Source organism: Barbus barbus, assembly GCF_936440315.1.
Source record: "Barbus barbus genome assembly, chromosome: 13".
NCBI lineage: Eukaryota > Metazoa > Chordata > Actinopteri > Cypriniformes > Cyprinidae > Barbus > Barbus barbus.
The window spans coordinates 24,529,132-24,547,527 of NC_136741.1; the positions used below are offsets into that span (position 1 = coordinate 24,529,132).

At 35.2% G+C, this 18,396-nt stretch overlaps 1 protein-coding gene across 2 annotated transcripts in view; it reads right to left on the reverse strand.

The window, feature by feature from the left end:
• Positions 1 to 18,396, reverse strand: part of LOC306879021 (FERM domain-containing protein 4B-like) — a 52,714-nt gene that overhangs the window by 24,260 nt on the left and 10,058 nt on the right. For both annotated transcript variants that reach the window (XM_079431687.1, XM_079431686.1), the window contains exons 2-7: positions 5,110 to 5,175; positions 4,930 to 5,024; positions 4,361 to 4,453; positions 4,033 to 4,117; positions 1,760 to 1,816; positions 1,342 to 1,364 (exon numbers count right to left, since the gene is read on the reverse strand). In XM_079431687.1, the coding sequence (XP_079287813.1) occupies positions 1,342 to 1,364; positions 1,760 to 1,816; positions 4,033 to 4,117; positions 4,361 to 4,453; positions 4,930 to 5,024; positions 5,110 to 5,175 (419 nt within the window). The remainder of the gene's footprint in view (positions 1 to 1,341; positions 1,365 to 1,759; positions 1,817 to 4,032; positions 4,118 to 4,360; positions 4,454 to 4,929; positions 5,025 to 5,109; positions 5,176 to 18,396) is intronic.

Consider the following 18,396-nt stretch of genomic DNA (forward strand, 5'->3'; position numbering starts at 1 on the left):
TGTTGGAGAAGTACCAGACATACAGTAAATGTAAAAGGGCAGAGTGAAAGCATCTCCGATATGCCACCTGTGTACTCTAACGCGAAACCTTTTCAATATGTCCCTTTTTGACAAAAACAAATCAACACAAAGAAAACAAACCTTGTCGAGCCATTTTACAAGGTCTTTAACAAGTTCCCCACTGCTAAACAGAAGCAGTCATTGTTGCAAGGTAAACATTTTCAGAGTATAAAGGACGGTTTACACACACCTCTGTTCCCAATAGTGGAAAAGCTTTGTTTTCCAATAATGAACTGCAAGGCTATTGAGAAAGAGTGACCAACACATGCTGAACCTTTCTGAGCAATTCTCCCTTACATTTTGTGTTAACAGATTGCTTTATCCCTATGCATCCCATTCACTGCCTCAAGATCAGTCCATGTTAACAGAGAAGGCAAAGAATTCCATTACTTACAATAACCAATCATTTGGAGTAAACCTCCGGAAAATTTATGAAGGGAGAACTAGGTAATATGCCCACCGGTAAGATGACTGTGGTAATGTGCTTCTCTAAACTGAACTATGTTCTGTCTTACACAAAAAGCACATGCCAAGAGTCCTTTTAAAGGTTTAAGTCCAGAAATATCCAAGCCAAGGACATTTACATCAGATATATGTACTGCCAGTTCTACTCACTTATTAAATGTTTCCTTTGGAAATGATCAACTTGGACTGGATTCACAACAAAACACTGAGGCACACAGCCTAAACATTAACTTAAAATGCTTGCTTTTAGATGCATCTAACTCACAAACACAATTCCTGGATGGACACTAATTTTAGCAATAAAAATAAAAACCCAGAACATGACATTTATTTTGAAAAATGTATGGTGCATTTTTTTAGTTAATTACACATCAGTAGCAAAACAGAATGCAACATTTTTTTCTTTGTCCTTCTCCAGACATATGATCCAAACCTTAAATCATCCTAATGCACGATTTCATTACAAGATGAATAAAAAAGCAACACTCTAAAAAGGAAAAAAAAAAATCTAAATAAAGTAGAAAATTAAAGTGCATACAGTGACCCTATCAATCAGTTCTCAAGCTCACACAAGTGTCATGGCAGGTGTATGTTACATTACACTTATTTTACTAGTCCATAAATAAACTTTCACCAGCGTTTTTGCCCTATTTTTGAACAATATCTATTAAGCATTCAATTTCAGAGCCAAACAAACTTTTAAAAATTGACTAAATAGTGCATGCATTTATACATTTATAGTAATCTATATTTCAGGGGTCGATTGCCCCGATCTAATGCAATATTCAAAGCAAGATGTGTTCAGATTTATCTTACCTTGTGTAGTCTCCGCATGCCTCCTAAAGAAAAAAGACAAAATGCTTGTGAATGAATCATTCAGACCTTTATACATGATTGAGTCAATGCGGTAAGAAGCTTAACTCCAGAGTGGGTTTACTACAGACCACAAGTCTCTAAACTTTGTATTAGACATTTGCCAGTTAATGAAAAGTTGATCAGTTGCGTCGCATCCTAAGCATTCAATGCACAAACACAAACATGCAAAGAGGGGACGTTGCTACAGTTCAGCGAGAAGATAAATGCAAATTCTTGCCTAAAAACAGGACGTACAGTAGCACGCATGTAATTGTTAGCGGTTAAGTTGTAAAGCAGCTTAATAATACAAATTGCGCATGAAAATGACTCCTAGCGAGTCTGTCAAAACTAATCCAGAGTATTAAAAAGTCTCACTCACCTGAACAGTGTATGCGGCTAACTTAAAAACGATCTCACTCTCCACTTCAATGTTTTCCTGTAAGTTTAAAAAAGGAAGCAGTTAAAAATATCGCTTTATTCGTTCGGCTTTCAGCAAACACCGAATCTGACTATTTATCCCACCAACCGTTTCCACACAGCACAGGTTCCACTGTGGACTACACCATCTTTGTAAACAGCCACAGGCTGTCTTCACAAAAATATCCACTTTATCTACGTCACACGGAATATATCACTACACGACTAACACATTTTTACAATAATACAAGAATCTAGCACTTTAAACAATAAAGGTCATTAATATATTCGGAATGACTGCGAGAAATAACTTGGACCACCCCAGGATAACATGGTACAGTCTGGGAGCAGGTTCAGCGCTGCATCGAAATAACTTTACTCTAGCAGCGTCTCACAAAAGCAAAATTATACTTTATCAACCTGAATAAATTGTTTTCACCACACGGTCGCGATTGGTATTTCAAATAAATAACAACTGAAGTTTGTGGCTGAAGTACGACAGTTACAGAAGTAGATATTTAATCAGTCAACATGGGGTCGCTGTACAGCAACGAGTGAAATCCCCAACCGCTCAATCACGCCCCGCGAGGACCCGGATCACACCATAACACCGTACAAAGAAAGACAAATGGCTCATTACTAATAGCAATCAATAAATTTAACAATTTATTTATATATAAACAACAATACATTTATATATAAATATGATTAGCTTTAAATAGAAAGTAAACAGTTGCAAAATACCATACTATATGTACACACACACACACACACATTATATATATATATATATCAACATTTATTATTGGGTGTAACAGTTCAAATTTTAAACATTTAAGCAGGGGCACACAGCAGCCACAACAGCACTTTTGTTTTATTTATTTTTTCCTTTTTATTCGAAACATTCCCAAACGCATTAACTATATCATGAAATATCTCGATTCTCAGCTTTATAGATTATGTTAGTTGATCTAGTGGGCGATGGTCAAAGTAACCTAATAATGTAATCTATTAACTATGCATAAAAACCTGTCTGTTTTCTTAATTAACAGATATGGGTGTCCATAACATATTTTTAATGCAACTGACTTTATATTTAATGTGAATAAAAACATTGTAAATTAGGCTACTAATCGTGACACTTTCATTGCACAGAAAGAGAGCAAATAACAGTCTAGAGTTCAAGCACTCCCATTAAAATCACTGAAGCTGTTTACACTATGAAATGAATATCTTACTAACAGATTCGTAAACACATTTGCACTTTATTGTTTCTGACGAGATAATTTGCCAGAAAGAGGAATTCGGTCAGCGAGCGAGTGAAGAAAACACCGGCATTTCAGCGATGACTCATCTGAGCGCCTCTGATTGGTCGTTGCATTCTTAAGCTCAACAGCATCGTTTGTGATTGGTTATAATGCGCAGTGCTGTTAAAAAGCGTCTGTCTCTGGCTCAGCCAACACAGAATTGAATTTAGCAGCAGATGATCTGACGTGCTGAACGATTTAATCACGCCTGTGTGATTGTATTAAATATAGAAAATATTAATCGACTATGTTTTGTCTTTTGGAAGCTGCATTCAAAATCTACTTGGCTCAAAAATCACTTTGAATGGGCATGACGCCTCTGCATTTAAGCATTAAGCCTCATATTACAACAAAATGCAAATACTAAATACAATGCAAAATAAAATTACATTAAAAAAACTTTGAAATTAGTATTTACCACCTTTTTTGTTACAGTGGAAAGCATCAACAGTAGTAGCTACAAGATACTATACTACTGTATATGATACTGTATATGATACAAACACTGTATATGATTTTTATTTATTTTTTTTGAAATTGTGTGATTTACAATAGCATGTTTTTAGACACACAAAATTTGGAAATCTGTAAGAGTGAGTTCAATTCATACTTCTTTTCTTTCTTTATTAAATGTGTTAGGCTGGATTAGATTTGGTGGTTCAGTAATAGCCTTTATAGTTGGAAGAGGCTAGAGAGGAGCCAGCCAACCCAGCAGCATCCTGCTGTGTCAGGGCTGTCATCTGTAAATGCCCGTAATCAAAAAGAACTTAATGGAAGCCACCTGCCAAGCTCTTTTAAAGCCTAACCAAAAAAAAAAAAAAAAAAAGGTTCAATTGACAATTGTTGTAGAAAACATAAGAAAACAACTCTGCAATACATTATTAGCTGTTTTGATCTGTGACATACTGTTAATACTTGGATCACTTACATTGTAGACAGATATCTTAGCATTCAGGAAAAACAGTTCGACGGTGGTAGCATCTTTTAGGTATGCAACACTCTCAATGTAAAACCTACAGAAAACACAGCAACAATCAGTGCAGAACATAAATTTACTCCTATAATTAACTGAAACTAACAAACATTGCATATGAAGGAGTAGATAGATACTATTGTCAATCCTAATGCCAAATCTTCTCTATCTTGGTCTAAGCATATCTTGTATTTGCATGTAGAAGCTGCATCAGCATGTCTGTGCAGCTGGCGCCTCCTATTGGATAGTCATTGAACATGCAAATGAGGAAATCTGAACTAACCTGACTTGGAATTTGAGCTCAAGAGGTCCACTCTTTTTGGAAAAGTCATGGTCCAGCACCCTGCGGTCCAGTTGAAGCCAGTTCTTCTGACCCCTGATGAACAGCAATAAGTTTAATGGAATACTTTCACATAAGAAACATGCATCTGCTATAATGATGACTTTTAAAGATTTGTAAGAACTACATCATTTAACCTCACATGTTGTGTATGATCCTGTATGTGCTTTGTCTGAAAGAATGAATGAATGAATGAATGATCAAAGGATCTTAGCACTGGCAAGAATCCAAAGTAAGCAGGTATTTAAAAATTATCTTGTAAACTGGAATTACCTCTAAAGCCCTAACTAAGCCTTTTGTTCAAAAGCATGCAATTTGACAAAGACATATAGTAGTTCAGTAGAAGTTTAGTTCTTATTTGAGATTGTCTGGCTAATGATTACATACTATAAATCTACCCAGGAGCGTCTTTGTATTAAGTGGCGACGTGCTTAATAAGCAACAAGCAAGATTTCAAAAAATCATAACTACATCTTTCAATGCATTGACAACAAATCACTTCACCAACTTACTTCTCATCTGTGAAGGAGATTCCAAAGTATTCTTTCTCTTTTAGGTTAAAATGCGATGAAACCAGATCCAGGAGATCCCGGGACAACAGTTTTGGCTGTATTAGAGAAAACAGGTGTTATTTTTATTCCATACATTATCTGTCTGTCTGTCTATGAGTTAGTGTGGTGAGTTAGCTTTACCTGGACCAGCAGTTCCAGCTGCCGGTCATCTAGCAGAAGCACCTGACACAGCCGGCCCTCTGTCATCTGTCAATGTCAAACACACATCCAGTTAGTCTGAAAATATTCTATATTTTTATTCAACTAATTCATAAAAATAACAACCATATTGTTTAAAAGTTTGGGATTTTAAAGGAATACTTTTATCACTACAGATGCATTCATTTTTATATCAAAAGGGACATTTTGTAATGTTACAAAATAATTTAATTTTAAATAAACAGCACAATTGTTTTCATCATTATTAATAAGAAAGGTTTCTTTAGAACCACATCAGAACAGTAGTGTATTTAACATTTTTATTGACACTGTATGTGTGTGTAATATTTTGAACATACTCCTCCATGACCTCTAATACAGATTTAGACATCATCATAACCTACTGCTTTACTTATAAACACTAATCCAATGATGTGAGGAGAGTGTGTCCTCTGATACTGGGTTAATTAATTGGATTGTTTTTCCCATTGGGAAGATTGATCTCTGTGTACAGTCAGCTGGATTTAGATGTGATCTTGGCAGCCTCTTAGCAGGGTGACTTTAGGAGTATTCAGCAAAGTCAGAGGAAAAAATAAATTATGAACATAATTCTTATTTTATTATTATTTACATAACATGCCTTTTATATATCCTACATATGAATTAAATGAAAGTACTAATTATGTATGAACTTATTTAGGGTGAAGCATTTGATTTAGAATGGGAGAGAGAGTGTGAGTGAGAGAGAGAGAGTAAAAAAAATTTGAACTGATGTAAACCTGAACTTGTAAGGACACATTGTTCTCTTCACCATGTCTAGTACAACGCTTATATTTAATTTTTGCGGTATACATCATGTTTCTTACACAATGGCTGCGCAGCTGCATAACTGAAAGCCCTTTATGTACAAGACTGAGCTTTAATTTAATTCAATATAATCTGAGTGAATCATAGTCATGTGAAATTCCAAACTGCAAATCTTTGTACCGTTCAAAGCTGCCTCCTGATAAGCTTTATCATGATAATATAACTATAATTATGTATAATCAATCCACCCTCATCTTATTTGTAATGCCACATTAAATCAATTGCAAAATTATTAACACACACAATTAACTTTTCTCCTTCATGCATTAAAATGGTGATAAGCTTGAGGATTCAACATGGAGCATGCGTGAATTCTAATTCATTAATGAGAGCCAAACTATCTCTCTTCACCAGATCCACCAGTGTACATGTACTGATAACAGTTGATTAATTAACCAAAATTAGCCACTCTCATGTGAATTCACCAACTTTCTTGAGGCTCATATTTTTTATAATTTAATATAATATATTATATTATAATGTAATATAATTTGTAAATTATTTTAGATTTTATTAAAAATTGGTACGATATTTCTAAAAGAGTAAACATTTCTTAACTGTAACATTTCTTTGTGATCAAACAAGAGCTATAATAATAGCTTACTACTGAATAAGAGAGAAAATCTGAGGGCCAGTCGCTATAAAAAACAAGGACCTGCATTTAAGCCGTCTTAATGAAGAGAATTATTGGTGTTGTTAATTACACAGGCTCCATTGTCTAAGCTTGGATTAGTCACTATAGAAACCCTTTACAACACTATAGCCCAGCCCAATGAATGTTTAAAGCCATGCTTTAATAAAACTTGTTCTGAAATATGAGATAGAACATGCATACTAATAACAATACATCTTGTTTTTTTGGGGTTTTTTTTTCAAATTCATTCCAAATGGAAAACATTACTTGAAATTCATTCTTAGGCAGTGTTTTGCTTAGTTTAATGTTGAGTTTAATATTTAAATTTTGATTAGATCAATACCATAGCAGTCAATAACGATTACAATACATTAGGAAAATCTGCTCCACCAGCAATGCAGCGAGCCTCACTGGCTTTGAGTTGAACTTTATCTTGCCAAAAACAATGCTCTTGAAAGTGCTTTACACTGGACTCAGCATCAGCATTATTTAAGCTTAATGCAGCATCAACACACTTATATATTTTCTGCTTGTCCAGTATAAATTTACTCATGCAGGGATCTGACTTGTTTTGTGTGTTGTCAGACTATACGTTCATCACTAGTCACTGAGTGGCTGTTATATCAGTCTGCTAACTCAGATCAATGTAGACAAAGAAGTTAGTGTAGAGTTTGGGATCTGTAATGAATATTTAAACTTATAACTAATATCTGATGACAATAAAAAGCAAAATGTATTTGTGTTTGTGTGAATTAAGCCTATACAGTATATGTGCAAGTGGGGGAAGGGAATGAGTGACCATGCAAAACGAGAGGGTCATGTGACATATAATGCTCTTGACATATGGGTCATTCACCCTGAATTATAATCTGAGTTCAAACAAAGCCCCCATACTCCCTCTCCAAAAATATACACAAATATGCTTGTGGACACAGTCACCACTAGCTCTAATTAAAAAATAGTACTTAAACCATTATTAACACCACTAGTTCAAACATGTCACACATTAACAAACTCTTACATCATCTGAGACCTGAAGACCCTTAACCTCTGCAAGGCGCGAGTGTGATTTTCAAGTCCAATCTTACACAAACAATACAGTCTCTTTTTCACAAGAAAAACAAAAGGATCAAATGACTTGCACGTAAAACTACGTCAAAAACTTAAAAGAAAAAAAACATCTGGAGAGAAGATCTGTCTGGATGTATAAATATCACTCAACTGTGGAGTGACTCTCAATAAAATTGATTAAAGAAAACACATAAATAAAATTGCCGATTAAATTTCTAGTTAAATTTTGATCAGTTTCTCTCACATCATGTGGGCTCAGACCATGATCATTAACAAACTTGGAATAGTATGGACCTCTTTTATGGTTTTATATTGTGCTTTTTGGCAATTTGTTACGCTTCACAGCCCACAGTATGGTATCCATTCACTTTCACCATATAAAACAGAGTCGTGTTAGCATCCTGTAAACTAATGATTTTTGTTTGAGAGAAGAAAATAATAATATATAAAATAAACCTATAAAATGCAATCATGGACAAGTCAGTTGAGCAATCTGAAGTAATTAAATGAGTCCATAAGCTAAACAGTAAATGCAAAGCAGTCCTAACAAATGAGGTTTTGCTAGATTTGTTTTGCTAGTGTTCTCAGTGACAGTGTACAGTATATTGTGCTTTAGAAACGTCACCTGACAGTCTGTGCACTTGACAGTCAGAGAGCACTGAAATAACAATTTGCTTGCTTTGCATCTTTAGCCTACATAACGAATATGGCATGCAGTTTCCCCACAGAAGAAGTATTTTAATGTACATTTTATTAATAATCACAATTACAAAATCTATGAAGAGTTCTAATTCTTGTTATAACTGGGCAGCCTTAATTTATATTTCTAAATATAGAATCCCTGAGAATGACTACAACATTTTCTGATGAAGCCCCTCCTTTTACTGACCATTTGTTGACAAAGAATAACAAATATCCATATTTACACTCTATTCATGGAAAGTACTACAAGCTGACACGTTTTTCACATAGAGTCCACATGGTCAATAAACATCTGTCTTCACAGAGTTTGAAAAAAGATGTGGTTCCACAAAGACTTCAGACACGTTCTCCGAATGCTTTACATACAACTTTAAAATATAGAAAAGCTCATGATTGTTTACCAATTCAAATTTCTGTAAAGACAACAACCATCAGTTCGTCTTGACTTCTGAAGAAACCATATCGGTGTTTAACAGCATATATTATATATTAGATGTCATGAATTACTGAATCCAGGTTAAGGTTATTAGAACAGCATTCTTTAGACACAATGACATCAGACAGACCACAGCACAACAATAAGAGGCAAAACAGTGATGCTTAAAAGTAAATGAATTGAGCAGAATTGCTTTGACAACGTCCAAAAAAAACTATTTACATTCATATTTTGACTTAATAGAATTACTCTCAATAAAACTCAACTAAACGTTTTGTCAGACATCCACTGGAGTAGTTCTGTCATCAGTTACACACGCTCATGTTGTTCCAAACCCATATCCTTTTCTATCTTCCATGACGCAAAAAAAAGAGTTTTATGTTCAAAGTGAATGGAGACAGCAGCTGTCAAGTAAGAGTTTAACTGAATTATAAATCCTATTTAGTTTGTTCCTCACATAAGCTTGTCACATGGCTTCATAAGACTTGGAATAAATCATATTGGCTACTTGTATGATACTTTTTTTTTTTTTTTTTCATTGTTTAGTTAGACTCTAGAAAATCTCTGGTCTCCATTCACTTTCATTATATGAAGTAGCTACTACATTTGACTGAACTCATCCTTTTATGTTCCACGGAAGAAAGAAAGTCATACAGGTTTGGACCAACATGAACATGAGTAAATGATGCCAGAATCTTTATTCTTGGCTAAGCACACATTTTTAATTTAGATTTACACTATTGCTCAAAAGAATGGGGTCAGTATGAGTTTTTGTTGATGTTGTTTATGAAAGTTATGTTCACCAAGACTGCATTTATTTGGTCAGAAATACAGTAATATTAGTACAATTTAAAATGTTTTCTATTTTATTATATTTCAAAATCAAATTTATTTTTGTAATGGCAAAGCTGAATTTTTTGCAGCTATTACTCCAGTCTTTAGTGTCACATTATTCTTCAGAAATCATTCTAAAATACTGATTTGAGGCTCAAGAAACATCTCTTATTATTATCAATATTAAAAACAGTTGTGCTGTGCTTAATATTTTAGTGAGAAAAAATGCCATGTCAATTCTGATCCATTTAAATGCATCCTTGATGACTAACTGTATTGAATTTTTATATATATATATATATATATATATATATATATATATATATATGACCCCAAATCTTTGAATAGTAGTGTATGACATACATTTAGACATCTCATACCTGGTAGACATCTCCCAGATGACACCATGTCTGCAGGAACCTCCTCAGCACCTGTTCAGCCACAGTCCACACTAACTGACTTCCAGCGGCCAGCAGATCCTCTACGCAACAAAATAAGCCCAGCGCCATCCCTGTTTGCCTGGCACACTAAGAAGCTGTGTGCTCCCTCTGAGGCTGATGTAACCTAACTGGAGCCTGGAAGAGCCAGGGTCGGAATGCCACTGGCTGGGTTTGAGGCTCTGTATGTAGGCTTCTGTCCAAGACTTTCCCCCTTGGAAGAGCGCACAGAGAGAGGGCAGGCCACAAACAATCCACACTCAGAGACAATCCTATACCGAAGCTCCATATACATACTCAGTGATGCACACACTCATGTACAAAAGAATGTAGTGCAGACTCACATACACACACATATTTACGCAAATTGTACACAATGACCATCCCAGCCGTGCCAGTCCCTTCTCATAAACAAAAGTTGTGGTTTCTCTGAGCTTTTCACAAGCGTATGTCTTTTGTGACCAACGTTTTACAGACACTTATATAAGACCAATCAAATGAGAATGTTTTGTTAGTCATAGCGATCAAAATAAAAAACTCCCAACTTTATATCTTTGGCTCTTATTCAGATGACACACTTCTCCACCCGGCATATTCCATAAAGGACAAATGTATAAAAATACCTACTTTTATTTGAGCCATACGCAATATAGGAGGCTGATGTGTTATGACTAAAACTCTAAAGCAAACTATAGAGGCAATGTAAGGGTTTTTATTGGACAAAATGGAATAAAATAGGACATTTTCCATCCTCTCAGTGAGCCCCTCAAATAAATCTATCATCCATTTGACCTCTAGGTTTCCACAGCATCATTTCCTATTCCAAATTAGTTTAGATTACATTCAATATGTCAGATGTTCAAGTTCCAAAAGGATGTTTTTCTTTCTCCTCCTGCTGTCTGTGTATGAGTTTGGGGTCTTGCATTATCTTGGGGCAGAGTACAGGCTTAAAGGTCCTTCTGAGAGGGAATTGTACAAATCGAAGAGGAACATGCACACACAGCTGTCATATTTGGCAGAAGTTTCTAGAGACGTTTTAATGTCTCTGTATGTTTGTAAGATTTAAATCTTCTAAAACATAAAGAATGCACTAGAACTAAAGGGATGTGATGCAAACAGACTATTAATACTAAGAGAATAAATGCTAGAAATGAATCAAACACTTGAAAAGGATTTCACTTGCTACAATCGCTTATTCCAGGGGGTAAACAGAATCTCAAATGATGCAAACAAAGTCCTTAGAGAGAATGGAGAAACACAAGAAGTAAACAAGTCAGTTAAGTGGTAGCTCCATAGTAGAAAAATGGGCCAATCAATACAGACCGTATGCATCTATAAAAAAGGACTAAGAAGACCGCACTTTTGTGACAACACAATAAGTGATGTGATAAATTACTGTAGTTATGCACACAGACATCTGTGCATAGTGTATATTTAATGAAGACAATACACACAACACATATTTGCTTCAATGTAATAGAGAAACACTACTGTTCAAAAGTCTGGGTCGGTAAGATTTTTGTTTAATGTTTTTGATAGAACTCTCTAATGCTATATTAATATTGTAAAATATTAAAAATTAACTTTTTTCTATTTTAATATATTTTAAAATATAATTTGATTTATTCCTGTGATGGCAAAGCAGCCATTACTCCAGTCTTCAATGTCACATGATCCTTCAGAAGTCTTTCTAATATGCTGATTTGATGCTAAAGTAACATCACTTATCAATGTTAAGAGCAGCTGTGCTACTCAATACTTTTGTGCAAACCATGATACTTTTTTTAGAGTTAGAAAGTTCAAAAGAACAACTTTTGTTTAAAGAGAAGTCTTTGGTAACATTATAAATGTCTTTACTGTCACCTTTGATTAATTTGTCCTTTTTACCACACACTTTGTAGCTCATGAAGAACAGCCTTCATATAATATACAGCATTATCGACACCATGAAAGCTAGCGAAAGTAAACACAAACTTCTTGCAGTCCCACAGTTCTGAGCATGAATATTTATATCTTCAAAAAGGCGAGGAGCGTCTCGCTGCAGCCCACAAGATCCAGGGGGCGTGGCTGGATCCAGATCCAACTCCTCCCACCTTACATTTACCTAAACCTACCCATCTCCACCCCCTGATCCCTAAACCCACCCCATCTCCACCTCTAAAACTACCAATCTCCACCCCCTAGATGTGGATCCAACCACACCCCCTGGATCTTATGGACTGCAGCGAGCCCTACTTGAAAAAGGTGAAAAAAATACAAGCTGTTGCATTAAACAAGAATTAGTTTAAAAAGCCTCCAACCATGACTGACAAAGTTGTGATCTGTGCTCAACAGTTCCCTCTCGGAGCAGCCATTGATGTTAAGCACTGATTGGATGCTGGGAGGCAAAGAGTCAAGGGTTTAAGTGCATTCTGGGAATTCAAAGAGCCTGTGGCATTGGTAAGTGTTACACAGGGGTTGGAAACAGGGCAAACTGCGGTCTAGCATTGATCTGTAAAAGCCTTACCCCTCAACTTTAGTGTAAAACTATAAGCTGAAAACAATTTAACCAAAATAAATAAATAAATACATGAAAAATAGGAAGCATTTCTTTTTTTTTTTCTTTTCATAATAGTCTCACAAAATGTAATAGGTTTCTGAATGAGGCATTGTACATTCAAATATTTTTGTATAGTGACCACTAAGCCATACAAAGAGAACCGATTTCTTGTTTTTCCTCACATGACTCCATTGGCTCTTTATTCTTCACATAGTAAATTTAAATTAAAAATAAATAAATCTAAAAAAATATTAAATATTCATAAAATATTTTTGCAATGCAGTACTGATCACCCTTTAAGGTTTATTCTATAATGACTAGCTGACTTATCCTTAAATATATATTGTTTTATTTTATTTTAATTTATATTTCAGACTTATAAATTTAATTTATGATAAAGTATAATTTATATTCAAAATCAATGAGCTAATTGGCCTACTTCAAACTTCAAATACATTTACAGTGACAAACATCAATATATTTTTTATTGTCCAAATAATATAATATATATATATTTAAAATTTGAATGCGACAAAATCTCCTGTTATATAATTTGTTGATTAAAGAATCCTTGCAGATTATAAATTTAGCTCAGGACAGAATACACTGAAGAATACGAAGTTGCAAGTCATTCTCAGTGGAAGGTCTTAGGTAATTCGCTGGGGACATCTGACAAAAAGCATCTGGTTAAACCTCTCAGGTGTGTGTGTGTGTGTGTGTGTGTGAGAGAGAGAGAAAGAGAGAGAGCACAAGCCCAAAAACACAAACATACATTAAATACACATACATGAAATGCTCAAAATACAGGCTGTAAATATGGAATGCAAGTACAAATACACAAAGACATACAAACACACACACAGCATGAGGTTCACACTCAAGAGCTCCTCTATGAAAGGAAAATAACTGCCTGTATTCACAAACACACAGAGCAACCAAGGTCCACAATGCCTGCACCTTTAAAAGTAAACACAGCTGTAGCTTTCGAAGCCATATTTTAGGCCAAAACTCAAAAGAAAGCATATTGTTAACTAAAACAAAGACTTTCACATCAATGTGGGGGAAAAACATCAAATGGCAAATTTAATTTCCACATGTTGTGTTCAAAAGGCAAAAACATCTGGGGGAAGTATGCCCAGGAGCTAGTGATGGGTTGTGCTTTGGTTTGCGTTTTATGCGCTATTACAAACATTACATGTTATTGCCACAGAAACTGTGGAGATACAATTACAGCTTTGGCCAGCATTGAATGATGACCTCACACACTGGCACTTGTTCGGTGTCATGTGCATAAACTCAAGCTCTCAGTAACATGGGATCCTATTCATTTTAATGGCATTGTTGCTTGATGGCACCCTGCTGGTAATTAAATGGCTATTGTATTTCCAACACAAACAAGACAATCGAATGTTGTGTTATGTGACAGCAGCAAATTTGCATAGACTGGGCCAGATTGGGGGGTGGGGCCATGATCCCAGTTGAATTAAAAAAAGCTACGGCTGTCACGATTCGTCGATTTTATACGACTATTCGATTTTTAAAAATTTGCTGGCGTCGACTAACCGGCCAAATACCGGAAGTGGCGCATTTCACGGACGAGAATCCATAAAACACATTATTCGACTGTTTTCCAAGGCTGCATGATATATTAAACCCATTTAAATAATAATTAAGCATAATTGTGAATTCACAAACGCTACGATTTAATTAAATAATTATATGCGATGCAGTTCTAATACAGTATATGCGTGTTGGTAAAGTAGGCCTACGTGCGTCACACAGCGGCTCCGTTCCGTTTATCATTTACATGTGTGGAGCGTCTCAAACTCCATCTCTGCATGTTGTTGCGAGTTTGGGTTTATTATAACGTTCATCTGGGAACACATCGTGCGCCATTTCATCAGATTTGTAAGGTAAATCATTTATAAATCTACACAAACACAGGAGAATACATTGCGGTTTCAAAATAAAAGCTCAAACCCTTACTCTGAGTTTACATGTTTTGATGTCCACATATTCATTTAATTACAGTGGCTATAGCATTTCTGTCCTAAAGAAATGGCCAAATATTAAAGATTAAGTGGATATTTGAATTAAATGGTGCTTGGTCAATATTAATCAAGGATTAGCTCGCACAGTAATGTGTAAAAACAATCGTCAGGCCGTTGGCGCCCCTGCAGGCCTTTGTTGTTATGTACATTAGCTCTATTGTTTATATTACATTATGTACAGGTACATCTCAAAAAATTAGAATATCATGAAAAAGGTCAATATTTTTTCACTCATTTCAAAAAGTGAAACCCATATATTATATAGATTCATTACACACAGAGTGAAATATTTCAAGAAATTTTGATTATTATGTCTTACAGATAGGGTTTGAAATTAACACCCGCCAACCCGCGAAGTGCGGGTAAAAGCCAGCTGTGGCGGGTAACGCTGTCAAATCACTAGCCAATTTGGCGGGTTACTTTTCGTAAGTTATGTTCACTCATTAATTTCTTGGGGAAGTAGTAAGCCAAATCTGTGCAGGTTTAGTGCAAATCCTGAACTCGTTAGACATCATGACATTATCAAGTATATTGCAAAAACCAAACAAAACACACCTACAGAGTGCACGCATACGCGACTACGTGATGAAGTCTGGTTAGACTAACTAGTGCGCATGCACATTTAGAGTGCATTCTTTCACTGCATGATTCAGTTTATTAATATGCATTAAGAATGATCACTTTCATGATTATGAAGATTTATATATTTATATCAATTCATATAGTTAATCAATATCACACGAAGAGTAACGTTTTTTCTTAAAGGGGTCATAAGACGTGGCTAAAAAGAACATTATTTTATGTATTTGGTGTAATGCAATGTGTTTACATGGTTCGTGGTTAAAAAAACATTATTTTCCACATACTGTACATTATTGTTGCTCCTCTATGCCCGATTTTTACGAAGCTCATCGTTCTGAGAAGCGAGGCGTGCTCTGATTGGCCAGCTATCCAGTGTGTTGTGATTGGCCGAATACCTCAAGCATGAGACGGAAATGTTACGTTGTGATGGCCTTTCCCGACTAGACGAGACTAAAACAATAAAACCCATTACAAATGTGTTGCATTTGTTGCATCCAGTGGGGACATAATTACTGATTACAATGCCTATACTCTCTTTTTACGTAAACATTACCATGTCTGCATTTGTGATCGGAGAAACAACAAACAACAAGCACAGCTCAAAACTCGCGTTTGAATCGTCAGTAGCAGAAACGTACTTACAGGCTGTGAGTCAGAAGCGTCAGAAAAAGTTGGAATTGCCCCACTTTATAGAAACAGCCTTTGTGCAAGCCTGCAAGCAAGATTATAAGCATTCCATGTCCCTCTAAGATGCATTAACATGTGTAAATGCATCTAAATGCCACTTCAGATGCAACTTCTGCAAAGATTCATTTGATTGATACTGATTTCATTTGTTTAGTAACAGCCTAAATGTACTATTATATTATACTATTGTCTATCATGGCCTCCTAATAATCCCCATACACTTGATTGGCTCTATGACTCTCTCTCCTCTCCACCTGTAGCTGGTGTGTGGTGAGCGCACTGGCGCCGTTGTGCTGTGGCTGCCGTCGCATCATCCAAGTGGATGCTGCACACTGGTGGTGGTTGAGGAGAGACCCCCCCACATGATTGTAAAGCGCTTTGGGTGTACAGCAATACACAATAAAGCGCTATATAAATGCATCATTCATTCATTCATTCATTCATTCATTCATGTAAGAATTTGACTCAAAAGATAATGGATACTTTTCCTTATTGCAAAGACACTATTTAAACTTATTGACACATTATTTTCCTTTTTTTGATATTGTGCAGTGCTTTGACACAATTTGCATTGTAAAAAGCGCTATATAAATAAAGGTGACTTGACTTTTAGAAAAAAATGGCTTTATAAAGGTAAAAATGCCCATAAAAGGTAAAAATTAGGGCCGGGACTCGATTAAAAAAATTAATCTAATTAATTAGAGGCTTTGTAATTAATTAATCGAAATTAATCGCATTTTAATCGCATATAAATATTTGACCTGAGAACAGTGAGAAGTAAGTTTTTTTTTATATGGATTTTTAAATTTCCCATCCACAGGGCCAACCAAAGCGGTCTCATCAGCTTCTTTGTCCATGTTCACTGTGGTTTGTTTTTGGCTGTTTCTCAATATGCGTTCTTCAGCGATCTTGCGTGCTTGTGTTCTCGTTCTACGTCATCATTAACCGTCAAAGTTCAGTTCCAATTCTCAAGAACGCAAGTACAGAGGATGCATGAAAGTGCCCGGATATGTTCTTGAAACTGAGGATGCATCGAGTGCAGACTTGAGAGAATCAGCCTTTAGAAATCCCAGAAAACGCTGTGGGTGGCCGGTGTACTTAAGCCTGTAAGCTTTAAACTCGCTCTCGCAAATACTTAACGGCTCTTCAAGTTGAAAGTAAATATTTATCGTTTTGTTTTGGTTAATTTTAATAAAGTTGTAAGACCCGGAGAAAGTCTGCATTTTTATTGGCATATTAAAATGAATCTTAACAGTAAAACATATAACGCTCTAAAATAAAACAATACAATTATATGAAAGTAATATCTATAATAGTATGAAATGTTTTAATAAGTTATGACATTTTGTAATATTTATTGTTCATTGGTCGTTTCTTATGCTGAGACTATGCGTCAGTTAAGCAAGAATGCAGTACATCTCAATTCTCATAAGTGTGCGTTCTGTGTTCTCGCGTCCTTCCGAGTTCGTTCTTCCAAGGAAGCCTGGCAAGACCGGTCTCCACGAGAACGCAAGTCCGTTCTTTCCGTTCTTGGAATTCTGAACGCTAGTTGGTGCTCCAGTATAATCGGTGCGCCGAAACTCATCCAGTGAGAAACGTTCCGCGGTGCAAAAATAAGTGCGATTAAAATGCGTTAAAAAAATTTAACGCGTTATTTTTGTGTAATTAATTAATCTAAATTAACGCGTTAAAGTCCCGGCCCTAGTAAAAATCAATTTAAACTTCGGAAAAGATTTGTTTCTATCACTGCTGTGAACTGACCACACAGAATATGAAGAATATCAAAAAGTTTAGGAGCCAGCTGTCCACGGCAGTCCTTAAGATACCAGTACAATAGCACACTCAGTAAAATATTGTCTAATTATCTTTATCGATAAAATCCCAGAAAATGTTGAGATTTTTTTTATCAATATTACACACCCTTAGTTTTATTTATTACCACAAAAAAATTATTATAATTTTAGGGCCCTATGAAATACGTTTTATTTCCAAATTCAGTTTTTTTCCATTTTCATTTTTTCTATATTCCATTTTTAATGGTTAAATTAAATTTTATTAATCAAAAAAGCCTGTCTAATTAATTGAGTTTTACAGTTTTATCTTTACCAAATTCTGTTTTCCATTTTAATGGCTCCATTAAATTGTAATATTCAAAAGCATCTCCAATTAATTGATTTTATCTAAATATATATATATTTTATTATTCAGATATACTGCACATTTACATTTTTCTCCTAAATAAATTCAGGTAAATAATATTTCTGGTAAATACTCCTTTAAAAAGTGTTTTTTTTTATTATAATTCTATTATTAGTAGACTAGAACACGTGGATATTTTGTCATTCTCACTATAATACTGAACTTTGATTTCAGTGATTTGGACTATGAGATGGACACTTGCTTCTTGCACTCTATTGCACTTTACTTTT